The 24,032-nt window shown below is 39.9% G+C and overlaps 7 protein-coding genes across 11 annotated transcripts; all 7 read left to right on the top strand.

Moving 5' to 3' along the window:
* The first annotated feature begins 4,329 nt into the window (after nucleotides 1-4,329).
* Nucleotides 4,330-5,205, top strand: LOC130696790 (cuticle protein CP14.6-like). Its single transcript, XM_057519912.2, has 3 exons — nucleotides 4,330-4,455; nucleotides 4,573-4,724; nucleotides 4,811-5,205. Exons 1-3 carry the CDS (start codon nucleotides 4,447-4,449, stop codon nucleotides 5,166-5,168), a joined length of 519 nt encoding a protein of 172 aa, XP_057375895.1. The 5' UTR covers nucleotides 4,330-4,446; the 3' UTR covers nucleotides 5,169-5,205.
* Nucleotides 5,206-6,069: 864 nt separating this feature from the next.
* Nucleotides 6,070-6,949, top strand: LOC130696780 (larval cuticle protein 65Ag1-like). Its single transcript, XM_057519902.1, has 3 exons — nucleotides 6,070-6,167; nucleotides 6,252-6,403; nucleotides 6,496-6,949. Exons 1-3 carry the CDS (start codon nucleotides 6,159-6,161, stop codon nucleotides 6,851-6,853), a joined length of 519 nt encoding a protein of 172 aa, XP_057375885.1. The 5' UTR covers nucleotides 6,070-6,158; the 3' UTR covers nucleotides 6,854-6,949.
* Nucleotides 6,950-8,922: 1,973 nt separating this feature from the next.
* On the top strand, nucleotides 8,923-11,528 carry LOC130696720 (E3 ubiquitin-protein ligase RNF115-like). Its single transcript, XM_057519820.2, has 8 exons — nucleotides 8,923-9,094; nucleotides 9,271-9,393; nucleotides 9,487-9,598; nucleotides 9,719-9,908; nucleotides 9,974-10,134; nucleotides 10,219-10,382; nucleotides 10,451-10,599; nucleotides 10,737-11,528. The coding sequence occupies exons 1-8, from the start codon at nucleotides 9,014-9,016 to the stop codon at nucleotides 11,038-11,040; spliced, it is 1,284 nt and encodes a 427-aa protein (XP_057375803.1). The 5' UTR covers nucleotides 8,923-9,013; the 3' UTR covers nucleotides 11,041-11,528.
* Nucleotides 11,529-11,732: 204 nt separating this feature from the next.
* On the top strand, nucleotides 11,733-13,073 carry LOC130696756 (tubulin polyglutamylase complex subunit 2-like). Its single transcript, XM_057519867.2, has 5 exons — nucleotides 11,733-12,060; nucleotides 12,128-12,295; nucleotides 12,373-12,507; nucleotides 12,576-12,760; nucleotides 12,890-13,073. Exons 1-5 carry the CDS (start codon nucleotides 11,976-11,978, stop codon nucleotides 13,019-13,021), a joined length of 705 nt encoding a protein of 234 aa, XP_057375850.1. The 5' UTR covers nucleotides 11,733-11,975; the 3' UTR covers nucleotides 13,022-13,073.
* A 198-nt stretch (nucleotides 13,074-13,271) lies between these two features.
* On the top strand, nucleotides 13,272-14,502 carry LOC130696822 (integral membrane protein DGCR2/IDD-like). The gene is made up of 5 exons (XM_057519939.2): nucleotides 13,272-13,557; nucleotides 13,705-13,802; nucleotides 13,868-13,934; nucleotides 14,003-14,089; nucleotides 14,160-14,502. The coding sequence occupies exons 1-5, from the start codon at nucleotides 13,473-13,475 to the stop codon at nucleotides 14,237-14,239; spliced, it is 417 nt and encodes a 138-aa protein (XP_057375922.1). The 5' UTR covers nucleotides 13,272-13,472; the 3' UTR covers nucleotides 14,240-14,502.
* Nucleotides 14,503-15,257: 755 nt separating this feature from the next.
* On the top strand, nucleotides 15,258-17,718 carry LOC130696739 (integral membrane protein DGCR2/IDD-like). Of its 2 annotated transcripts, none has more exons than XM_059496108.1 (7): nucleotides 15,258-15,595; nucleotides 15,669-15,876; nucleotides 15,990-16,221; nucleotides 16,293-16,386; nucleotides 16,454-16,614; nucleotides 16,674-16,883; nucleotides 16,950-17,718. In XM_059496108.1, exons 2-7 carry the CDS (start codon nucleotides 15,670-15,672, stop codon nucleotides 17,168-17,170), a joined length of 1,125 nt encoding a protein of 374 aa, XP_059352091.1. In that variant the 5' UTR covers nucleotides 15,258-15,595; nucleotide 15,669; the 3' UTR covers nucleotides 17,171-17,718. The 2 variants fall into 2 exon arrangements, with proteins under 2 accessions (XP_059352091.1, XP_057375825.1); XM_057519842.2 differs by having other exon boundaries at nucleotides 15,261-15,595; nucleotides 16,947-17,718.
* Nucleotides 17,719-17,864: 146 nt separating this feature from the next.
* Nucleotides 17,865-22,984, top strand: LOC130696597 (E3 ubiquitin-protein ligase NEDD4-like). 4 transcript variants are annotated; one of them, XM_059495890.1, is made up of 18 exons: nucleotides 17,865-18,101; nucleotides 18,251-18,327; nucleotides 18,399-18,480; nucleotides 18,551-18,750; nucleotides 18,823-19,027; nucleotides 19,100-19,268; nucleotides 19,337-19,476; nucleotides 19,583-19,696; nucleotides 19,853-19,924; nucleotides 20,012-20,099; nucleotides 20,188-20,305; nucleotides 20,412-20,515; nucleotides 20,580-20,704; nucleotides 20,787-21,016; nucleotides 21,088-21,450; nucleotides 21,546-21,774; nucleotides 21,851-22,020; nucleotides 22,090-22,984. In XM_059495890.1, the coding sequence occupies exons 1-18, from the start codon at nucleotides 18,045-18,047 to the stop codon at nucleotides 22,190-22,192; spliced, it is 2,646 nt and encodes an 881-aa protein (XP_059351873.1). In that variant the 5' UTR covers nucleotides 17,865-18,044; the 3' UTR covers nucleotides 22,193-22,984. The 4 variants fall into 4 exon arrangements, with proteins under 4 accessions (XP_059351873.1, XP_059351883.1, XP_059351891.1 ...); XM_059495900.1 differs by having other exon boundaries at nucleotides 19,859-19,924; XM_059495908.1 differs by lacking the exon at nucleotides 19,583-19,696.
* The last annotated feature ends 1,048 nt before the right edge of the window (nucleotides 22,985-24,032 follow it).

The following is a 24,032-nucleotide window of genomic DNA, read 5'->3' on the forward strand; positions in this document are numbered from 1 at the left end:
CTCAGTATGTTCCGATCGTCTCAGGATACAGGCCAATGCGTGTTTTGTGTCTAGTCCTGTTCTCGTTAAGTGAAAGGTGTAATTTCTGCGAAGAGGATATAATTTACTATAATCCTAGTACAAAGTTTCTTGAAACATAATTGTTTAGTTGAAAAAGGTCATATAGGATGTGATAATTGTTAAGTGTTAGATAAAACGTCTTACGCTCAACGCAATACAGGTAAGCTGAGTAGGTCCTTAAGTCTCAGCTAACGCAGCTTGGCGCAGCTGAAACGCTTTGTCGCCAACCCGTGCGTCAATGCAACGCACGCAAGTACGGAAATCGACCAGAACACTTAGCCAGGTTTTACGTGATTAACTGACTTATAAAATTTGGACAGTGAAGCCGACGGAGTGTAGCACAGTCACCTACCAAATGTGTTCGGGAATGTTCTATTTATCTCAAAGATTTTATTAAACACAGTGCACTCTTGAACTGGACATCATTCCGGAAATGTGTCGTTCACCTCACATCAACAGATGTAACCTCATGCCTCGCGCAATGTTTGATTCGTCACCGCCAGCTATCGTTCGTCGGTACCGCCACACGTTTCAGACAGGTGACTGTACACATTTGTATCGTTCTGCACTCACACCTTTCTGTCAGTGGGTATAGTCTGTACGTCACTTCTTCGGAACAGAATCTGTATATGAAACGAAGGACAAATCGGTAGCGGAAACAGAAGCTTCCAGCATCGCCACCACTACACACGTGAAATAGAGTTTTGGGTTAAATATTAAGTAAGATGGTAAGTCTTGTAGCATGACATACTCCATAATTATACCTCAACTTTATTGCACCATTACTTTGTTTAAATGTACGCACAAAAAGCATTTTTAATAAAGATTCTTTCACTGGCTCTAGTACGGTAGGCTGAGCATTTTTCTGAGTCTTCTAGTCTTCGCATGTGGTACGATGTCCTTTGCAATTGTGCCATACAGACGACAAACGGGCGGGGATGGCAGCTACGATAACGCGTAAGCATGCTTTAAATGTCAAGTTTGACAAACCAAAATTTAATGCTGAAATTTACCTTCCCCAGCTTTGAGAGAGCCGATGGCACCATGGTCTCCGAAAGCGACAGCTAACAACAATTTGAATCTAAACCAGAGGATACCGATACCGTCGTGAACGGATCCTATTCCTACACCTCCCCCGATGTCGTTATTCTCGCTGTTGACTGGACCGTTGATGAGAACGGTCTCCAAGCTACCGGTGACCATCTGCCTCCTTCTCCCTCCATGAACGAACGTATGAAGTTTCTCAGCTATATTGCAAGGATTGAAAATCTGTCCTCCAATATCTGCACAAAGATCTAAGTATGAAAACAATTCTATTTGAAATTCTTTGAATGTTTCGACGTACCAATTTGTTATCGACTTATTCGACGAAGCCTCGTGACACGCTAGTAGCTCGTAAAAGCTATACTTTGGAAATATATGAATTAATTAAAATTATATGCAGCGTATCACGTTACGTCGGATCTATTTTTCGGCATCGAATTGTAATTATTTCGGTTACTTGTTAAGCTACAAAAGGTCAAACGGAGCAAGCAGAGTCTCGTACCCCCGTATTTCCCGGAATAAACCTGGCACACTTGACAATTATGTTTTACTCGGGAACAGCGGCAGCATGAGCCCAGATATTGTCGCACATCGAAGGGGTATGAAGTCCTTTGAAATTGTGCCATCCAGCTGGCAGACGGACGGTGATAGAAGTTCCTATTCCACGTAAGCATGCTTTAAATGCCAAGTTTGATAAAGCAAACTGAATTCTCAAATTTCCCTTCTCCAGCTTTGAGAACGCCGATGGTATCAAGGTCTCCGAAAGCGGTAGCCAGCAGGAAGTTGAACCTAAACCAGAAGATATCGGTACTGTCTCCAAGGGATTCTACTCCTACATCTCCCCCCGATGCTCGCGATCGCTCTGCTATCACTGTTAACGGGTCGCTGATGAGAACGGTTTCCAATCCACCGGTAACCATCTGCCTATTGTTCCCACAATGGCCGATCGTATGAGGTTTTTCTTTCTTTTTCGGAAGGATGCTGGTATTCAATCCAACTAGAATTTCAATTCATATATGTCTCTTACCCAAAAAAGTCCCCTTCAAGGAAAACCCCAACATTTACTAGGTGCGTTTGTATCACATATTAACGCCGTCGCCTCGAACGTGTAATAAAAATCTATTGTAATATGCATGAATTTGGATCTAAGTATGAAAATACTTGCATTTCAATTTTTCTTCAATGCTTAACATTCCAACCTGCTATTAGTTAATTCATTACCATTGCATGGCCTATTGATGAACTTCAGCACGCCATATGTACTGCAAGGTGGAACGACGTCTTTCGCTGAATTTGTTTATACGGCGAATTTGTGATACGATGAGCAGCTACACGGATATTAGACCTAAAGCCAGCGGCAACGTGCAGGAGATATGATATCTGTTTGAATATCAGCAGTACGCCACGCTGCACCAGTCGAACTGCAATAACTTAGAAATATTCTTGCCTCTATTTTCATTCGACGGTATCGCCATTCTCATTCCTGATTTTTGGACACCACAGTGTCAAAACTGTTATCAAAATCTTTTTATAGAATTTTGCGGAAACGGACATTAAAAATTTTTTTTGTGTGTATTATGCGTACGATACAGTCTGAGCAGCCGGGTTTCGTTCTAGAACTCTATCGTTCGCTGAACTTTAACAGATGCGCATTTAATTTCTGCCACATGTTTCTGAGTCGTCACCATTGGCTGTTTGTCTCCGGTTGTTTGAAACGCCACACTTTTGAAATAGGTGTTTGCATCGTTTTTATACACTCGTTTGTGTCACTGGGTAAAGTTTAGGTGTTATTCGTTCAATGTAAAGTTATTACAGAAAAGCAACGGAAACTTGAAAGCAAAACCCAACAAAAAGGTAATGCCACACCTTTTAGAAAGGTGACTGAGCACACTTGCATCGTTAGCGTATTTGAGATAGCGTACAAACTATACACACCCTCAGCACTTTAAAAATATTTATTATACACCGATTTCTATTTATGTAACATTGTTAACATTAAGTTATTCAGTGCCATTTTAATAACGCGTTTTTGGGCATACTTATGTTGTAAAGAAGACAGAAGATGTTTCTGACAGTGAGTATTTATTCACTTACCCTTGTAAGATCTTAAGTACCGTTTATTTTTCTAACCCAACCTTTGCCTTTTAACGCCCCCATTTTTACAGCAAATGGTGTCCTCTCCTCCATTCTCATTTCATTTCTATCTTGCGACGTTGCGTTGTCACTGAAGTGGAAATTGAGAGGTATGGAACGAACGAAGTCCATGGAATGAAAACATCGTTTACGTCATCTCAGTGCGTTTCGATCGTCTCAGGATATCGAATGTCAAAGACGGTCCATGTGTAGTGTTGTTCTCTTGATGTGATATGTGTCATGTGTGGCAAGAGAGTATGGGTATACGAGTCCAATATTTTCTCCAATGGAATTGTTTAATTGAAGGTCATGTCGGAAGTGATTATCGTCGAGTGTTCTTGTGAAAATAGTTAGTCTGACTCGTGTGTGGTGGATCGTGTGTGCTTCAAGGAGAAATACCTTCAGCAAGTGAATGGCAAGGTAATTCTATTCGTTATCCATTTAATACTTTAAACAAATGATTTCCTTCTTGCTTTCTTTCGTACTTGGTGTGAGTACCAAAATTGTATTAAATAAAGCGTAGCTTTTAATTACTAGCTTTTTTACGCAACAGACAGCTAACATGATTTTTAGCATCAGAATTTAGAATGCCACGTATTTATCATAACTGTTAAAGATCGATGCCATAACTTTTAAATTGATTCAAATTTTTGTAGCTCTTTAAATTCGTATTCATTTTGGTATTACAAAGATAGCCTATACAAGTTTATTGGAATAGATTTCAGAGAAATGATTTCTATTTTCTGGAAAAATGGTTGAGACTGGATGAGTGAATGAATTATTGTCAAACGAGAAGCCTCATGAAAGAAATGGGTACCTCTGAAGTTTGTTAACATGCTGATTAACATTTTCTTGAAGCAAGAAAAAGAAAAGTATCCCAACCTCTACAAGCCGAACAGTAACGAGTTTTACAATAGTAAAAAGAAATCAATAGAAAGCTGGGATATGACGGTCAGGGGCATAGTGTTACTATCGTGTCTGAAAGTATTGGTGGAATAAGGTTATGGTCAGTAGGAAAGATTCCAAGTGGTTTTTCCGTGAAACTCATTAGCATTTAATCACGGAGAACATTCGCATTCGAAAGGGCATTAAATAGGGTGTGTGTCAGCCAAAACTAGAGCGTGCGTTACGGCTTTGATCTAGGTATAAATAAAAAGTTATCCAAAGTAAAAGGCATCAGTTACTTGCAGCTATTCGAAGTATCCAACCATGAAACTCGTAAGTCACTCATGTCTATTACTAAACCTGGTTCTCAAAATCCAAAATTTACATCAAATAACTGACTTTTAAATTTTCGATCAAAAGAAAATAACCTCTCTAACTTGATCTCTAAAGTTTATCGTCGCCGTCCTCATCGCCACTGCAGTCGCAGTTCCATCCAGCTACAAATCGTATGAAAAGACATACGAGAAAGACTATAAATACCCCGAAATCACCGTCACCGGTCAATCCGACGAGCGTAACGTTGATGGCAGCGGAAAGTGGAAGTATGTTTTTACGTTTTCAGCTCTCTCTGTTGCCATTCAAACCTCCGCAAAATGCTAAAAGAAACCTCGTAATTTGCTTACCATAGCTACGCCCAGTCTGACTACACCACCCGTGAGGAAGCCCAGGAGCAAAAGAAATTCACTGTCACTACCGTCGATGACTACGGCAAAGAATACACAGCGGATGTCTTCGGCAACACCAACAAGGGATCTTCCTACTGGATCTCCCCCGAAGGCGACAAGTTCACTTTGACCTGGGCTGCCGATGAGGCTGGTTTCCAACCCAAGGGTGACCACTTGCCGGTTGCTCCCGTCCACGTTTACGAACTCCCAGTTGCTCCCGTCCACGAGTACGTTCTCCCAGTTGCTCCCGTCCACGAATATGTTCTCCCAGTTGCCCCAGTCCACATTCCTTTCAACGGAAAGGGCTTCAAAATCTATTAAACTATAAATTTTTTATTGAAAGCAATAAATTATTTCAGCGCACTCTATGCTTCGTATTTATGAAACGCGTTGCTATAGATAAATACACAGTGTATCCTATTTAAAGGAACATTGTCCTACAGTTCAAGAGACAGTCAGAGATAAGGTAATAATAAATCGTAATATACCAACTGCCAGATGATGAAATGTGTGAGAAATTCAAAATATGTGAAACTCTGTTCTAAAGTATTATATGTGATAAGCTGGCACAAAGCGTCTTTGAGGCACGTATAAAAGAGATACGTATCGCAAAATTTTGAATATTCAGTACTTTGTAATAGTAAAAACAGCTGGAACACGACTAACAAAAATAGATAATAAGTAAACAGAGAATCAAGTTTAAAAATCACACTTATTAATGTAATTTCGCAAACTACAATAACAAAAAGGCAATTATGGTACTATCGCCCAGTTATGAATGAAGTTAGTTTTTATTGCAATCTAACATTGCCGCATTGACGGACATTTTAAAGCCATTGCGCAAGGCCGCTGTTAGTTTAATTTATCCGTTAAGAACAAGGCATAAGCAAATAGGTAGCGGACCATGCTTCCCAAAATAAATTCGTATTCAAAAACTTGAGGAGCCCATTTGTAAATTTTATATTTCGGGAATTTAACACAAATTTTGCGTGAATAATTAAGGTAGGCATTATATCATACGATAGATATACAAAACAATAGATCTACGTAATTTCGAAGCAAAACTAGGCTATTACCTCATTTGAAAATCAAGATCTATGTTAGACTTCACGATATGCACGACGCTTTGGAGAGACGGGAGTGACAAAGAGAAGGGGTTTTTTAGACCTCGCCGGGCGAAACTATATCTTGTGATTTGTCTAGTACAATTGGGTCAGTCGATCGCGTAGATTGTTCCCTTCACCGGCCTATATAAGCACACGTTTGCTTCACCAGAAGCATCAGTTATCCTACAAACTTACCGAATTCAACATGAAGCTGGTAAAGAGTAACTTGTTAGCTAATGTTAAATAGCAAATTGCATTTCAGATTGATAAAATAGAAAACTTTGTAATTTTTCTTCAGTTTATTATCGCTGCTGTGTTGGCCGTTGCTGCCGCCGCTCCATCCAGCTACAAGCCGTACGAAAAGACGTACGAGAAGGACTACAAATATCCCGAGATCACCGTCACCGGTCAATCCGATGAGCGTAACGTTGATGGCAGCGGAAAGTGGAAGTATGTTTTTACGTTTTCACTTACAGCTCTCTCTGTTGCCATTCAAACCTCCGCAAAATGCTAAAAGAAACCTCGTAATTTGCTTACCATAGCTACGCCCAGTCTGACTACACCACTCGTGAGGAAGCCCAGGAGCAAAAGAAATTCACTGTCACTACCGTCGATGATTATGGCAAAGAATACACCGCGGATGTCTTCGGCAACACCAACAAGGGATCTTCCTACTGGATCTCCCCCGAAGGCGACAAGTTCACTTTGACCTGGGCTGCCGATGAGGCTGGTTTCCAACCCAAGGGTGACCACTTGCCGGTTGCTCCCGTCCACGTTTACGAACTCCCAGTTGCTCCCGTCCACGAGTACGAACTCCCTGTTGCTCCCGTCCACGAATACGTTCTCCCTGTTGCCCCAGTCCACATTCCCTTCAACGGAAAGGGCTTCAAAATCTATTAAAGAATAATTCTTTGATTGAAGAACGTAAATTATTTCAATGTCTTCTGTGCATTATGTATGGAATGCATCGTTGTAAATAAAACATAGCATATCTTACACGCTATGAATTTTAGTCGGCGATCCGGCAACACAAGGTTTTAAGGAAACATTACCTATGTCAACAATCGTAGTAAATACCTTCAATTTGTTAACCAGTACAGCTCTTGTATTCGTGTAATCAGTTCATCAGAGCCACAGGATACCAAATGTGCGGCAATGCTTTATCGACGTCCGAAGGTCAATCAGATCTAAACTCTGAGTGTTACCAATTTCCGAGTTAACAGTTTCACGAAAGACAACGTTCGGCGAGGTATTAGTGTCGCTTTAAGGTAATTACACAACTTCGCGTTATTATTTAGTAGCTGAAATTTGTGTGTTCCGATTGGTAGGTAATTAGAAATTTTTAAAACTCTAACTAGAGAGTAGCTCAGCTTTGCTTGCCGAGTAGTGAAACCAAATGAAAAAAAGCAAAAAAAATTATTTGAATCTTATCAAATGTTTATTATCAGAACGGAATCAAGATCAATCAAGACAAGCATTTGGTTTGCACTTATGCAGTAAACCATTGGTCTTCTTGTTTCAGAGACAGTGTTCCAGGTCGTGCGTTGATGCGGAATTGTTGTCCGCGACGTATCCAGCGGACTTTCAGATTTTCGTAAAAAACTCTCCATTCGTCATGATCGTAGTCAATGTCCACATAAGTATCCACCATCAAATCAGGATAGACACGCTCGCAGTAGTGACGAATTCGGTCGACGTTACGGTCGAAAAGAATTAGTCCCACCAGCTGAGGATCATGGAGGAGTTGTTGTCTTTGATACGAATGCGTCCATGGCCACGGGCGGACAGGGCAGTAGATAACAGCGACCCGATTACCCCGAACCATCTTCGACAGTCCGGATTCATCCGTTTCGACAAGTAATTCCAAACAATTGGTTGACAAGTTTTCCACAAGCTCAACCAGTTCTCGACGGAAATCGCTCATGTCCGGTATGTTAATGTTATCAGGTGGCCCGCGGGTCAATCTCTTTTTGCTCTGCGTAATCTTCAAGTGTTGCCGATATCTACGGACGCTCAATTCCAATTCGTATGTCGATTCCGGTTCCACAATCTCCTGATAGCCGAGCTGACCATTCTCCGGTAGGGGTCTGAACTCTTGATAAAGTTGTTCCAGCAATTCCAGTCGCTCGCAAAGTTCTATGGCGACATCAAGAGAGACATAGATCCGGTTAGCAGCTATTGCTTTTTCGGCAATCTTCAGAATGGCCCCATGGCTCGCGTCCTGTTTGTAGTAAAACTCAAATTCTTTCGAACGAATCATTACTTTCTTGCAAAGCGAGAAATATGGAGACATTTTTGTGGCTATCGAGTTAATAGGTTCCAACGTATAATAGGAGAATGGGGAATCGATGAAATTTATGCATAGCTACAAGCATGGTTTGATCCCGTAAGTTAGCTTTCGCCAGGTAATGTATTTGAATCTTCGAAGAAGATGACATAACAAAATTTTTAAAGTATGTTTTAGCTGCGTTATAATTTTACCGTCATTGTTCGTTTATTGGTATTTCAATTACGTTACGTGTCGCGTTTATTTAAATTGTCAAGGCGACCGTTGCTAGGACGGAGGGGTGCGGCGCTCGCATATTTCTTCTATTTACTGGTACGGATACGATTTTACTAAAAAATTAAATATTCTTTTAAATTAAAAATCAACCAAGAAATTATTAATACTACAACAAAAGTCAAACTGAGTAAACATTACAAATTAAGATTTTTTTTTTTTTCTTTTCACAAAGGATTGGACTATGAAGGGCTTATCTACCATGTGACACTTAGAGTAAGGGCCTTTTAAAGCGTGCTCGGTTGGAAAAGAAATTATTAGAATATTTTTAAACCATAAAATAAAAATTTTAATAATTACCTCTATTTTTGTTTGTTGCGAAATGAGTTATGGGTTATTCCGCATTCCGCCACGCCATCTACGAACAAACTTATGTACAAAAGTCATGACGAAATCGTATCAGTTCCAATCTGGTATTTTGTCTCGAGTGCAAGTCCGTCTGTTAGGTGTTCGTTTGTCGTTCGCTTAGATAGGACTATTTGTTTCAATTTTCTGCAAGAATGGCGGCTGTTTCAGAGCCAAACTCATCCAACCGGTTCTTTTGCCATCGATGTAACGTGGAAATTCCGCATGTTCTTCCGGTAAGAATACATAGGCAATTACCGAATTGTGTTTTATTGTATTCCCAGCTGGTCTCTTGTTCCCTTGGTTATAAAAAAGGGGAAGGGAGACTAATTTGGGACGTGTCAAGAAAGTGAAGCATTGCATAGTACCAAAGAAGAATACTAGGAGTATATTTTAATCTGATCTTAACTAGGGATTCAAATGCCCAAGATGTAACAGTGGTTTTATTGAGGAGATGGAACTTCCACCACAACAATCTTTCAGCGATGAATCTAGTGACGAAGGTGATGCAGAAATGGTCACATCAATAGGAGAAGTAAGTTGTTTTGTTTAACAACTGCATATTTTTATATCTGATTTTATAATTCAAAAAATACTGTACATACTCATTGTTTCTCCTTTTATTCAGCTCTTCACTCATAACTTCCTCGGTAGTTTACGTGATGCCCACCATGCTACACCACAAGCTGCCAGTAATGGTGAAAGGGAAGATGAAGAGTCTTTGTCCACATCTTCTGGAGGTATACCAATATTTCCAAGTTGGAACTTGTAGTAGCTGCATTTTGTGTTTTTATTGCTTTGTTTGTACTACTGTTAAAGCCACAATTGTTATTTTAATCTTACCAACTTATTTTGTTTAGCTGGTAATGGTACAGCCACACGACGAAGAAGACAGCATGTCGCTTTTAACCTGCCTGTACGGTCAACTCGACGGAGGACCAACAGCGATCGTCAAATGGCTCCCTTGGAAAACATTATTCAGGAATTCATTATAAACCTATCGGGATTTGAGTTTGACCCTGCAGCGTTACAAGCCCAAGGATCACCTATGTAAGTAGTTTGAATGAAGAGTGTGACTAAGATCCAATATTGCTAATCCCTGAACGTTGTCATAGGTTCATGTATGGCAATCCTGGCGATTACGCCTTCGGCCGCGCAGGCTTGGATGCTATTATCACGCAGTTATTGAATCAAATGGATGGCACTGGTCCACCACCTATGGCCAAAGATAAAATCTCCCAGATCCCCACTGTTGAGATCGACCAACAACAAATCGGTTAGTTCTAAGCAATTTCCAAATATGCTGTGTACATATTACATATACCAGGACGAAAACTTACGTTTTATTCAACGATCACAGAACAAAGTTTGCAATGCTCAGTTTGTTGGGAAGATTTTAAACTTGCTGAACCAGTCAGAAAACTAGTATGCGAGCATTATTATCACACACAATGCATTGTGCCATGGCTGCAATTACACGGAACATGCCCAATATGTAGGAAAGCTCTCAACGATGACTCAGGGGTAGGTTCATCTTACAAAAAACCCTAAGAAACTCTCTGTCTTAATTTTTAATTTTTCAATTTTTAAAGTCAGCGGAAAGCGAAAGTGCATCTGCCCCAGAACCAAGTACGTCATCTAACAGCAGCAATAGCACCAACAGTTCCAGCGGAATTTCGTGGTTGAACAGTGCCAGACACGCCCAAACAGGAGCCGGATCTGTCATTTCTTCCTTGATTGGGTACGAAAACTACGTCTAAGTTTCAACTTTACTTGGAGAGCTTTCTACTTTATAACATTGTTCCACAAATTTATTAGTAATGTCTCAGTTTTCCCGTAATTGAAAAAAGTTAACCAAGTTATGGCTTAACATTTTAGATCAATCACCAATGCGCTTAGCGGAGGACAGTCGTCGTCCAATTCCTCGTATCATTCATCCTCTACAGCGGCTTCGTCGTCCCAACAGCAGCAGGGTCGTGAAAATTCAAGTAGTCCTCTCTCGCCCTTTGCTCGACAGCATTCATACAATCTACGCAGCAGCAGAGATCGACCGGGAGGTCAGGAAAGCAATGACGAAGACGAAGATTCCAGCAACGGTGCAAGTGCTCATCAGCGGGCTCACCATCGCCCAACGGGAAGAGACCGTGGCCACCCGAATCCATTTGAAGATGAATATGATTAAATCGGTGATTGGAATAAGCGACGTCTACAAGAAACAACAAGACCATAGCTCTTCTCTACCCAAATTCCCTTCACTTTTTGAACCCCTTGGAGAAACTCGCACGCTGTACGGATAAATCTTGCATTTGTCAAGGCAGTGACACCGGCGCCCAACATATTGTAAAATGAGACTACAGACTGAATGTGTTTTGCATATAGAAACACTCCGTATACAACACGAATTTCCAGTTTACTGAAAACGAAAGGAGAGAAAACTGTCATCTCCAGTTTAGAGCTGTGTCGCGATTACGTGGCACCGGATTGTTTATTCTTCAGTTTTCATAATTAGTGGATTGTGCGCATTTTCACCCTGTTAAAATTCGTCAAATTTGCGAGTGAAAGAACCTAGGTTTTTCTTTGAATTAACTCAGTCACGATTTATTTGACTTGGCCCATGTAAAATGTGTATCTTTTTGATTAGTGGTGAAGTTAACTATCGTTTCCCCTTTACCTATTACGATTTTTTTTTCTATTATTATTATTATTATTATTTATTTTTTTATTTTAAAGAAAAAATCGCTTCACTGGGTAAATTTTGATGCAGCCGAGGCTAACTCTCCCATTTTTCTTAGAAATCAAGCTACCGAAAATAAAAAGTAGTGGTGATTGGAATGAGGGGTTAATTAATAAGGGAAATTAATAACGCGTAGAGCCTCACGATTTCCGTTGAACTTTCTTTTTATCTAACCCCTTCCGTTGTTGAAATTAGTAAGAGAAAACAAATTATCGAGTCGTGTCGGTCTCTAACCAGATCAGTTTATATGAGTGTGTTCCGTTGAAGCAAGGAGCGGGGGAAAAAAATACAACTGTGAATTTGTCAATTCATTGTAGGCTACGCATTTGTTTCACACTAGGTTACCATGGACACCTGAAACTGTTGATACCTCTGTTAGTGGGATGGCTTATCCGGTTGCAAATTTCAACGATCAGTTACGAAGTGATTTTTATCGCTATTTGACATTGGACTTGAGTACACATTTGCGTAAGTAATCGCTTTAAACCAAAATCTGTAATATCTTTTACCTCTGTTTTTCTACCCATTACAATAGAGTCAATACAAGGGATAGTCGATTTGAAATTGGACGAGAAATATGGCTGCGAGACACTCGCTTTGCTACATTGGGAGCAGTTACATTCCATTTTATTGCCCGACGAGGTTAAAAATTTTTACTTAGCTTCCAACGGATTTGAATTTACTTGGAAATTTCGCATAGCTGGTGGGTAAAGTGAAAAGTTCATTTGGAAAAAAAAAATGCGTTTTTTGTTGAATTACTGTAATCAACGTTCTGTTCAGATCACAATTATCCTGTAGGAAAAATGCACATCAACGTACTGACGGAGTTGTGCCCGGTCAATGAGCCTTTTAAAAGCCCTGATAAATATGATGGAATTACGCGTTTGTTTGTAATTGATACCAATTTTTCTCAAGGTAAACCCGCTCGAAACGAAAAAGAAATTAAGAAAATGTCAGATTATGAGATTGTTGTACTGAAATAGGAAGTGTCGTTCTGCTGATAACGAAAGGCACGATGAACAGCTCAGTTCATTACCTGAGTAGTCAAGGGCAATTGCACCAAATAGCAGATAGTCTAACTGCGTATCTCCGTCTTATGTTACTCTACATGGGTTTGCCTGACTGGCCTCTTGTCCACCTGAAAATGGAACTGTCATACTGGAACAAAGTATCAACGACTTTCATGAACTTTACTATTAACAAGACGTGGGGCTTGTAGTTTCCATTCAGGCTTTACTTTTCTTCGATTCCATTTGTAATATTGTATTATTAATGTTAACTTTAATTTTTATTACAGCAATTATATGCATACTTCGCACCATACCTTTCCCATCCCAACTGGAAATCAGAGGAAACGGAAAATCAGACCGCTTATCCAGTCAACGTGCTCGATAAGAGCATTTTTAAAGCAAATAAAACACCAAGGTAATTATTTGTAAACGTGGACGAAGGACGTAGCAATAAACTGGATATCGCCATAACTCTCCCCAATCGCAGACCGGTATATTTGATTTACGCTTAATGAAGAGGAGCAGGACGATTGGTTGTTTTCATAAAAAACCGTTGCATAAATATTTAACATCAAAATCCATTGACCGTCTGCGCAGACACCAGTATTTAGGCATTAGTTTAGACCATATCCGCAAGTGCGCAGTAGGCCACTGGGTTTGTAGGGGGAAAGGAGGGAGGAACTGTGCTACAATGAACATCGTAGCCCGAGATATGTGTGTGTTGCGTAGTGATAACACGTTGTTCTAGATTGCGTAGTACAGATTCACGCAGTTAGATGGCATAGGCAGTAAGCACAGCAAAATGGAGGTTATTGTTGTCTCCCTCGACAGTTTGTTTAATTAACGCAACTAAAAAATCGGATTTACAGGATGATTACAGTGATGGACGGACATAAAAACTTAAACCATGTAGACGATCACTGCCTAGATTTCCAAAACGTGACTATCCCGTCAGGTACGTAACTAAGAGTATTTATTCATTACGCCTAAAGCTTGGCTTTGCGTATTTTTGCGCGTCTCGTAGTTTGTTTACTTTATTATTGTTTATATATACTATGTATAGATATGTATGTTTTCCTAAATCTTTCTCCTGAAACTACAGGAAGCACTTACATTCCCGGTTCAGATCCTTGTGTATTATGTCTTTGTGAACATGGAAAGAACCTTTGGTGTCAAGCTGTTCGCTGTGCAGCATCAGAGGTAACATTTTCTGTTACCTTCACTAATTTTCAATAATTAATCTCTTATCTTGGTAAATTTTCCAGGATTGCTTGTTCTACACAACAGGAAAATCCTGCTGTGAATTCATATGCATGGATAGAGTTGTGGAAGGTCAGTTTGATGAAAAACATTAAGCTTTATGTGAAAACACAAGAACTAATGTTATTATTGGCATCTAGTCATATGTGGGTTCTGTTTACTCTCCCTTTTGATGATTGGTGTATTTGTTTATTACCTACACAAGAAAAACCGTAAAATGGCAACAGGTGACAGTTCTGTGAAAAAACAACTTTGTCATATCTCATCCATACAATAACTATTTATGCAAAACTTTAGGCATATCGCTGAACAAGTCCGACGCAGATGTCGCGTTAGTCGACCACTCGTCCATCTACGACAAGAAAGTGAAAATATAATCGATGTGTTAAATAATTAAGTTTGCATGAATCTCGTTCCCGTTAATTTTGAATATTTTAAGCCAATCTATTACTCGATAATTATTATAATCATTATGATTGTCCTATTATACTATTTATCACGTTTCTAGAAAAATACGGTCTCTGTATCCTTCTGTTGGGCGTATTGTGTTCCTTAGGGAATAACGACGATATGAAGAGCGTCAAATGGTGTGTAGCTCCGTTATTATATATCCGTTTTCAATAAACTTCGTATAGCTAGATTTGGGGTTACTGCTTTAATATTTTAGGCGTTACGAAATACGAGACCCAAAAATATAATACACCCACCACTGAAAGCGTGAAAGGATAAACTTTCTTCGAACATCGGCTTCAAAGGTCGGAGGCAAAGTAAATGTAGACACCACTGAAAATGGTCTGGTGCGTATTGTTTACATCTAGTACGCAGCCATAAAATTTTGCCAAGCTTGGCACGCACCTTTACGGCGCCGAACTAAAAACAAACAAACAAACAAAATGAATAAACGGAAACGGTTTTAGTCTGTATGAAAAAATCATATGACTTGTATGTGATATCTATCCTATCATTCTGATCCCACTACCAGCAATCCTCATACTTGGTCAAAAAAGAATATCTAAAATGTAAAAAAAAAAGTTATTATATAAGAGCACAATATGTATGACATAATTAATTAGTATGAGGGAGAAGAAAACATCGATCTACTAACGCCGGAACCATGGCTACAGGCATCTTAGAAAGAAACAAACAATACAAGTGTGTAAAAAAGTTGGTTTTGCCTTTTTCGAGGGAAGGTTTGAATTTTTAGATCTAGAAACGTGTTTATTGCCTTTGCATTCCTTTCCATCTTCGTATACAAAAAGTTTGATGGCTTTATGGGGTAAAAAAACATTGCCATAGAGCCATACTCATGACCAACCCACGACTTCCTGTGGTGTAGATCTAGCATCTGTACCATCTAGGTGGCAGGTCAGTCGTCAGGTCTTGCATTTGTTTATCTACCCAGTTCCATTTCTTAATAGGCAGTGTCAGTCGTTTTAGTTAGCTGAACGCTGCGTTATACTCGTGTTTATCTGGATTCTACCTGTCGTACGATAAAGTGTTCTTATCGAAGTGCTTGCTATCACCGCCAAAAATAATTTTTGGATTTTTTCTTTCGCACGAGGCCGTTTATTTACAAGATAGGGCACCTTAACACTCTATATGGCTTTGTTACTATCTGGCTTTTCAAAGTCAAGTTCCCGAGTCGACCTGCTATTTGAAAACTGGATAAATTGACAAACAGGAAAATATTGTTATCCTATTTTTTTCGTGACTTGACGTGACGCGATTCCCAGGTAAACTGCTTTGCCAATTAATTCATAGAGGAAACTAGTGGTTTTAATAAATATTCACACACAACAACTTTAGAATGCCTGGTGAAAGGTTCCTAGTTGCCACTCCTGATAGCTCACAGGAAGATGAAATTGGTATTTTTGGAGAAAGCTGCCAAGATATTAATGGAAGGACAATCACTGGTGGGAATCATTATGTTCCAGGTCCTGATTCATGTACAGTCTGTCTGTGTGATGGAGGAAAACCAAAATGGTGCCAGGCTGTTTTGTGTGCTGCTCCAAAGGTATCTGTGACCAAGGCGATTAGAATTGGAAATTTTATATAAAATAATATAAGACTAACTTTTGCCTAACAACATTCTTTAATATTCAACTCTTCTGTACAACTATTTTCCAGGATTGCAAATCCTTCAGAATTGGTAGTTCTTGTTGTGAATTTATTTGCTTGGATAACTCAGATGGAGTAAACGATGAAGGGTCAACTGATGTTACCTGGGGTGATGAAAATTGGGTTGGGGGTGACTTAGGATTGCGTTTAGTAGCCACAGCAGTCACTGCTGTACTTTCCCTGGCTCTTCTAGTTTTCCTTTTTTATCGTTTAAAAAGACGACGCGCACGGAGGCACTCAGGTAATTAAAATGATTGATTTCTAGACTTTTAAAATATTTTTCAAAGCAAAATGTTATGTCTACCACATTAGCCTGCCATGAGATGGAAGGGGACACAATTCCATCTAGTAGCATAGTGAGTTATGACCATGGAGACCTGACAAGCAGTACTGGGCATTTGAGCAGGTAGTGTAATTAGGCATGCCTTACACATGAATCCATCTCCAATTAATGACTCATTACTCTCAAAAAGGCAACCCCAGCCACTGATAAATCTTGGGGAGCATCAATCTCCATTGTGTGTGATGTGGAAGCTACCTAGTTCATCTGCCACAGATTATCCGCCACCATACTCTGAAAATCCAATGAACCGTCTAACAATTGAAGATCATGAAACGATTCGTGAAACAACAAGTGAACAAATGCAAAGAAAGCATAATCGGTGACATTATTTAAACACTATATATTTATAGGTCTTTTGGCTGTTCCATCGGCCCCGTCAAATGATTTGATGAACGACGTGCCGATCAGTCAGGTGTCGTTGGTGCGACGGAGCAATGATACATTAGATTCCGGCGATTTTTTGGAAGCTGGTACTCCTCCGCCTAGCTATGCCGAAGTACTTGCCTCTATTTCCACTCCAGCTATAAACGAGATCGAAGAAAACTTCTCACCAGTCAGAGGTAAGATCAGTTTTTTAAGCCTAGAAAACGATACAATCGTTCAATTTTATACAATCTTAACAGAAGACGAGGACGTGCTTCCTTCTGCTCAATGGAGGAACAGTTTGAACCTACCAAGAGAACGTTCCCCAGCCGAAGTTGCCATCCAACGATTCAGCCTACAACTTGCCCTGGACTGCTCAGACACAAGCAGTTGCACAAGCAGTTCGAGCCACGTCCAGCCTGGGACTTTGAGCACTTCTTCCTCTTCATCTGCCACGTCAATTGTCCATCTTGGCTCCCATTGATTTTGTCTACTAATCTTATAGCAGCATCAAGTATCTACCTAACGCAGAATTTAGTAAAACAAAAAGAAAATCAGCTATTCAGTCTAGAAGATCTCGTTCGACTGTTCGATATATTGATTCTGCTCTCGTTGTGTCTCCTTTTACTCGCTTCTCTTTTTTACTTGACTTTGTGGGGCTTCTCCATGTATTTTCTTTTCAACTGCCTTCACATAGTTAACCTTTGATTGTCATTTAAGTAATTATCTACTTGAAAATTTTTCATTAATTATGATTTATAAGGTTTTCTTTTCCGAAACATTGTTGACTGATATTCGTTACAACGTTTCGATTATGTAAAGGAAGTACGTAGAATAGGGATTCGAAAATAGCAGTCATCTATTGATGCGCACAGACGTCATTAATAATCCTCGTGGCAATCCCGCCGGTGACGGTAGGTGCTTGTAGAGCAGATTTCTCGTGCTATTTAATCACGCCCCTAATTTCAAATTTGTAATGGTAGTCTACTGTCGACCACTTTCGAACAAATAAATAAATTGACTTGAAGCGTATATTGTTTTGTTTTTTTTATTTTTATTTTTTTTTTTTTACTTTCGTTTTCATTTAAGATGGTTTGTAAGCGCTTGTAACCGAAGCTTTTTTGTCGCTTCGTCGCAATCGATGAGTCACGTGACTTTGACCAGCTGATTTTCATCAATTCTCCGCGGACGACTTGTCGTCAGTCAGTTTGTCTGCTCTCCTGTTCTTGTTCTGTGCTTTGTGTGTTGGGCGTGAAGATTACATTTTTCGTAAAATTGGTGCAATATTAAAATCAGAAAAGTTGTCGAAGCTACGAAAAGTTTTATCATCGTAAAGTAAAAAGATATGAAAAGTTTGTATGGCCGAAACTCGTGTCTATGGTTATGAGCCTAATAGTGGGCTTAATAACGCAATGGTACGTAAGTACATGTAGTGATTCTGAAAAAAGAAATTTTTTGCGCCGGACAGATCTGGTCGGATGCAGATTTGTGTACTGTCGTTTTTGTTTTCAAAGAATTTGTATTTGTTTGGTAGTTTGTACATAATTTTGTTTGTTTATTTCAGCCTGAACCTACAAGTTTACTTCGTTTACGTGTGATTGCTGGACACAACCTTTGCAAAAAAGACATATTTGGAGCAAGGTAAAATTTGGATGTGAAATATTCTTCTATTTTTCAAATTGTGTTGACTCAGAAATTTCTTTGAAATTTAGTGATCCTTATGTGAGAATTGATTTGGTAGCAACTAATGGAGATCAAGTCATTGATTCAGTGTTAACAAAAACGAAAAAGAGGGTATATATATGTTGCAATGAAGAAGGACTTTCAAGTGTTTTATTTTAAGGTTAAAAATTTATTCTTGCAGACATTAAATCCAAAATGGGATGAAGAATTCATATTCCGGGTCAAACCCACAGAGCACAAGCTGGTCATGGAAGTGTTTGATGAGAATCGGCTGACTCGAGATGACTTTCTGGGCATGGTGGAACTCCCATTAGTTGGACTTCCCAAAGAACTTCCAGAAGCAAGTATACCCAGAAAATATTACATTTTACGACCACGAAGGTTCGTTTACATTGACGTACTTGTTACGTTTTGCATCCCACCTACATTATCTTCTTGTGTTTATTTTCAAAGCGCTCGCTCTAAAGTCAAAGGACATCTCCAACTATATCATGCATACATGCCTGATCCAGATGAAGTCTCGGAAAGTACAGTAGCCACCGCTTTACCCGCTGCCACGGAACCGCAAAGCCAGGATCCCGAGCCCGGTTGGGAAATGGTAGACTCGGCAGATGGGAGCAGCAGTGTTGGTCAGGCACAAGTAGAGCAGCCCGCCAGGGTAAATGTGATTTCTTTATACAATATGTCTACTGGTACTTGGCTGCCTATCTAATCCATTTATGCAATCCAGCCCATTTACGTTCAGGGAAGTTCTTCCACTGCAGAAGTAGCTAACTCCACGACGCAGTCTACCCCTCTACCTTCTGGTTGGGAAGAACGTCAAGATGCTAACGGGCGAACCTATTACGTAAATCATATTGCTCGCACCACTCAGTGGGAGAGACCGTCTATCCAGCCGGGTAAGCGAGACGCATGTAAAGCTTGTTATGTCACGAAAATCACCATGAATTTTTCTTCTTCATAAAAGCCGTGATTCAAGAGCAGCAATTGGCACGCGAACGCAACCTCGAAACAGCTGGGTCAGATATGCAACGTCGCTATCACATATCGGACGATGCCCATCCACTTCAAGCTGGATTAGATGCAGCCGCCGGTATTGCTGATCAGGTACAGTAATCTCGTTCTTCTTGGTTGACCATTTATATTTGCATGGAATTATAAAATCTGGCCCTTCTTCTGCATGCTTCTTCGAAAAATAATGGAACACTTTGAGGAGGATGAGTATGAAGATGATGAACTTGATGATTATTTTGATGACGACGATGAACTAGATGATGACGATGAATACGATGAGTATTGGGATGAAACTGCAGAGGGCGATGAACAGGTTTACCAACTTCTCTGTGCGTTGCTACAGTCGTAGAAACAGCTAGATTATTGCGGCGTAGATTGGCGATCTAATAGACATAGTCGTATGGAGCGTGACGAGCTTTTTATTTACTTGATCCTGTTTTGTTTTTATTTGTTTTTTTTTTCTTTAAAGTTTCAGTTAAGAGAGGTCCAAATTAACGGAAGTCCAAGACCTAGTCCGGCGTCACCTCGTCACTCCGTAACGGTAAGCATAGAAAACCAGTTACCTATTTTTCCCACTTTCAGGAGAAGGGTTGATCCTGCTCATGGCGTGCTTTTCAATTCTTTTTAGACCATTGAAGGAGAACAGGTTGCAAATGGTACGTCATCCACTCCAACTAGACCTGCAGTTGTGCCTAATAGTGATGGCTTACCCCCAGGTACATTGGAAGATTTACATTACGAGAAAAACAGTAATAGTAAAAACTAGTAGCAATACTCATCATTTACGTTGTTCGGCAACATAAGGTTGGACGGTGCAGGTGGCTCCAAATGGAAGACTATTCTTCATCGACCATAACAAACGAGCCACCACTTGGGTGGATCCAAGATCAGGCAGGCCATCAACACTACCTCGTCAGAACCAGTACGTTCAATGGTTTTTTCGTAGGGTTTCTAAAAAAAAAACATTTAAACAAAATAAAAAAACAGTGGATAGTAATAACAAGTTTAATGAACCTTAATTCGTGCAGGAGTCCTGGAAACAAAAGTTTCCAAGAAGAAGCGCTTGGGCCACTTCCAGAAGGCTGGGAGGAACGAATCCATTCCGATGGAAGAATCTTCTACATCGATCACAGTAAGTAGAAACTGGCCGTCAGGTGGTATTCGAACGGCTGACGTAAAACGTTTCTGACACGCAGATACACGAATTACCCAATGGGAAGACCCGCGTATGTCAAACCCAAATATTGCTGGGCCGGCAGTTCCTTATTCGCGCGACTATAAACGAAAATACGACTTCTTCAAATCGCAACTTAAGAAACCAGTAAATTAACAACTGTTTAGAAAATATGTGGTTGTTGAATTTTTGATTTTTGGTTCGTAATCTTCTTTTATTGCGTCTTCAGGCTAACATTCCCAACAAGTTTGAAATCAAAGTACATCGAGTATCTATCCTCGAAGACTCTTATCGGATCATCAACACTGTCGCTCGACCGGAGCTGCTCAAGACGAAACTCTGGGTCGAATTTGATGGTGAAGTTGGACTCGATTATGGTGGCGTGGCTCGTGAATGGTTCTTCCTCCTCTCTAAAGAAATGTTTAACCCTTACTACGGACTCTTCGAATATTCTGCAATGTAAGTTTCGAATACCTCGCAACACATTCGAATGTTAATTGAGACGTCATCATGTATCCTGATGTCTGCAGGGATAACTATACACTGCAGATCAATCCAATGTCAGGATTGTGCTGCGAAGACCATCTTTCCTATTTTAAGTTTATCGGTCGGGTTGCTGGCATGGCTGTTTACCATGGCAAACTACTTGACGGTTTTTTCATCCGCCCATTTTACAAAATGATGTTGGAAAAGCCCATCGAGCTGAAAGACATGGAATCTGTCGACACCGAATATTTCAACTCTTTGGTGTGGATCAAAGAAAACGACCCGAGTGAGTTGGATCTAAATTTTGCTGTCGACGAAGAAAGCTTCGGCAAAACTATTCAGCGCGAACTAAAGCCCAACGGGACGAACATTCCTGTCACGAACGACAACAAACATGAATATATTAAGTAAGTGGATGTTTTTAAAATCATTATTTGTCTTTCCATCCCATGTTTAATCACTTACCAATTATTAATTGTTGTATTACTGGTTAATTTTACAGCTTGGTGATCCAATGGAGGTTTGTGTCGCGCGTTGAAGCTCAAATGCGCGCTTTCTTGGACGGTTTCAAGGATTTGATTCCTTTATCGATGCTCAAGATCTTTGATGAGAACGAGCTCGAACTACTAATGTGCGGCATTGGAACAATCGATGTCAAAGACTGGAGGGAGCATACTAACTACAAAGGAGATTACAATGCCAACCACATGGTTGTGCAATGGTTCTGGAGAGTAAGTGTCGCTAATATGCCGTGTTCTTCATTTTATTAGCGTCATAGAAGCCTAATTCTCGACATTTCTTTTGCAGGTGGTTTTATCGTTCAATCCCGAAATGCGTTCTCGTGTCCTACAATTCGTTACGGGGACGTCTCGCGTTCCGATGAATGGATTTAAAGAGTTGTATGGAAGCAACGGCCCACAGCCATTTACCATCGAGAAGTGGGGTACGCCAAACAATTTTCCTCGTGCTCACACATGGTAAGTCCCAAACCCATTTATTCTTTGACATGAAATTGAAATGAGAAAGCTTCTGTTTCTCCAATTCAGTTTCAATCGTTTGGACTTGCCACCCTATGAGAGTTACCAACAGTTAAGAGAGAAGTTGATCAAAGCCATTGAAGGATCCGAAGGATTCGCTGGCGTAGATTAAACTGCCGCTCATCTATTGGAAAGGGATTGGTTGCACGTATTTTTTTTTTGGTTGTTTTTTGTTTTTTTTGTTTTTTTTTCCTGTAGAGTTTTTTTTCTGGTTTCAATTAATATTCTCCTTCCCTCTCACTGTAAGATGTGTAAGGTCATTCATTCCACCGATGGTTCGTATCGTATAGTCGATTTCTACCCCTTTTGCCCCGCACGATGCTGTTTGTTTCCGATTCCTAGGGCTGGCTCATCCTTCCCCCTTCCTTGGGTAGTGTACAGTTGGTATTTTTTTTTTCCCCCTATCTCTCTTTTTTTTCCTATCTTTTTCTCTTCTTCTGCCTCTCTCTCTTTCTCTTTAAAAAAAAAAACAAACAAAACGTTTAACTCCGACATGCGTGCTCATGTGTGTCCAATGAGCAGAGCGTATGGAGTTTCATTCTGGGGTTTCGACTTCTGCCATTTCGAGCATCACCTAAGAGTTGAAACGAAGAAGGAAGCATTTCCATTCTTTTTTTTCTATTTTCCATCCAACCCGTGTTTGGTACTATTGATGCAATATTATTAATCACGTCACCTAATTTTGGCCCGCTCGCGTCGACGCAACCCCGACATTTGCCCGCGTGCATTGTTTTTTTTTGTTTTTTTTTTCTTTCCGGCCTAGTTTGTCGCGGCTATTCTACGCAGTGTGATACATATTATTATACAGTATACCCTCTTCATTATTATTATAATTTTTTAAATCTACTTCCTTCCCGGTCAACGAAACAAACAAAAATAATTAAAAAGATTCATATTCACATCATTTTTACATTCTGTTTTTCTTTGGGTTTTTTTCTCCCTTACGTTTTTGCAGCAATAACAGCCCTTTCCGACTTTTTATGCGTTCGTAAGAAGATTTAAAAAAAAAAAAAAAAAAAAAAAATCTTCCCAAATCAATACATGAGAGCTATTTACTCAATATGTAATGGCGCTCGGCCCATTTACTTTCTTCGGAAAGGATTCTATTGACGGCTAATGGAGCACAAAAAAGAAACGGTTGAATATAAAGAATACCAAATTCAAGCAGCTAAACGAAACCGTGCCATTAATATGCTTCCATCTTCTTTTGAAGTACCATATGGCTGCCACTTGCGTTAAAAACGATGGGGTTTGGGACCTTTTCTCTTCTTTTTTTTTTCAGTTCGCTTTTGTAATTGAAGACGATCTAGTTCTATATTGTCTGATTTGTACCACTTCCCCTGGGCTTGTTCATTCTCATTTTAGGTCTCAAACCATGTGTGCGTATCCGAAAAATTATTTCTTTGAATGCTTAATTATGTAAGTTTACAGTCAAAGATTTTCTAGGTTACACTTGAGGTGAGTAGTTGATGGGTCAGTTAAAATCCAATTGTACATAATATCAGTCAAGGATACGACAAATCGTGCGCGATGCCCAGGTCTCTACCTTAAAAGTAGGTGAGTCCAGCAAAGACGCACATTTTCGTATCCAATTTGCACGATAGTGTACATCAACGTACATTTGCGCTTCACGCTTTCGTTTACCTCCGTGAGTAAGACGTGCGTACGATTTATCATTTCGAATCTTTTCACAACTGTTGAAACTCATTATGACATGGAATGTGTTTGATTAATTGATTAAAAAGAACTTGAGTTTCAGCATTTTCCAGTCTAGAAAATTGAAAAGTACACTGCATAAAGCTGGCGCTGGATTCCTGCTGCATGCCTGGATGCCTGACACCTATAAATGATACGCATTGAGTCGGAACTCATTTTGAAATTACTCCAAAGGAACTGCGACCGCAATGATACCGGAAACGAAACGCTCCATCGTGTCGGACTTAACACGGTTT

This window comes from Daphnia carinata, chromosome 1, assembly GCF_022539665.2.
Source record: "Daphnia carinata strain CSIRO-1 chromosome 1, CSIRO_AGI_Dcar_HiC_V3, whole genome shotgun sequence".
NCBI lineage: Eukaryota > Metazoa > Arthropoda > Branchiopoda > Diplostraca > Daphniidae > Daphnia > Daphnia carinata.

Coding starts and splice junctions, on each gene's coding strand:
- LOC130696790 (XM_057519912.2), top strand. Junction 4,725..4,810: donor GATGGCAGCGGAAAGTGGAA/GTATGTTTTTAC, acceptor TGCTTACCATAG/CTACGCCCAGTCTGACTACA.
- LOC130696780 (XM_057519902.1), top strand. Junction 6,404..6,495: donor GATGGCAGCGGAAAGTGGAA/GTATGTTTTTAC, acceptor TGCTTACCATAG/CTACGCCCAGTCTGACTACA.
- LOC130696720 (XM_057519820.2), top strand. CDS start 9,014: ATGGCGGCTGTTTCAGAGCCAAACTCATCCAACCGGTTCTTTTGCCAT. Junction 9,909..9,973: donor CAAGCCCAAGGATCACCTAT/GTAAGTAGTTTG, acceptor ACGTTGTCATAG/GTTCATGTATGGCAATCCTG. Junction 10,383..10,450: donor CTCTCAACGATGACTCAGGG/GTAGGTTCATCT, acceptor CAATTTTTAAAG/TCAGCGGAAAGCGAAAGTGC.
- LOC130696756 (XM_057519867.2), top strand. CDS start 11,976: ATGGCTTATCCGGTTGCAAATTTCAACGATCAGTTACGAAGTGATTTT. Junction 12,061..12,127: donor GGACTTGAGTACACATTTGC/GTAAGTAATCGC, acceptor CCATTACAATAG/AGTCAATACAAGGGATAGTC. Junction 12,508..12,575: donor TGATACCAATTTTTCTCAAG/GTAAACCCGCTC, acceptor GTACTGAAATAG/GAAGTGTCGTTCTGCTGATA.
- LOC130696822 (XM_057519939.2), top strand. CDS start 13,473: ATGATTACAGTGATGGACGGACATAAAAACTTAAACCATGTAGACGAT. Junction 13,558..13,704: donor AAACGTGACTATCCCGTCAG/GTACGTAACTAA, acceptor CTGAAACTACAG/GAAGCACTTACATTCCCGGT. Junction 14,090..14,159: donor AAACCGTAAAATGGCAACAG/GTGACAGTTCTG, acceptor GCAAAACTTTAG/GCATATCGCTGAACAAGTCC.
- LOC130696739 (XM_057519842.2), top strand. CDS start 15,670: ATGCCTGGTGAAAGGTTCCTAGTTGCCACTCCTGATAGCTCACAGGAA. Junction 15,877..15,989: donor TTTTGTGTGCTGCTCCAAAG/GTATCTGTGACC, acceptor ACTATTTTCCAG/GATTGCAAATCCTTCAGAAT. Junction 16,615..16,673: donor AACGATTCGTGAAACAACAA/GTGAACAAATGC, acceptor ATATATTTATAG/GTCTTTTGGCTGTTCCATCG.
- LOC130696597 (XM_059495890.1), top strand. CDS start 18,045: ATGGCCGAAACTCGTGTCTATGGTTATGAGCCTAATAGTGGGCTTAAT. Junction 21,451..21,545: donor AACAAACATGAATATATTAA/GTAAGTGGATGT, acceptor TTAATTTTACAG/CTTGGTGATCCAATGGAGGT. Junction 21,775..21,850: donor TTGTGCAATGGTTCTGGAGA/GTAAGTGTCGCT, acceptor TTTCTTTTGCAG/GTGGTTTTATCGTTCAATCC.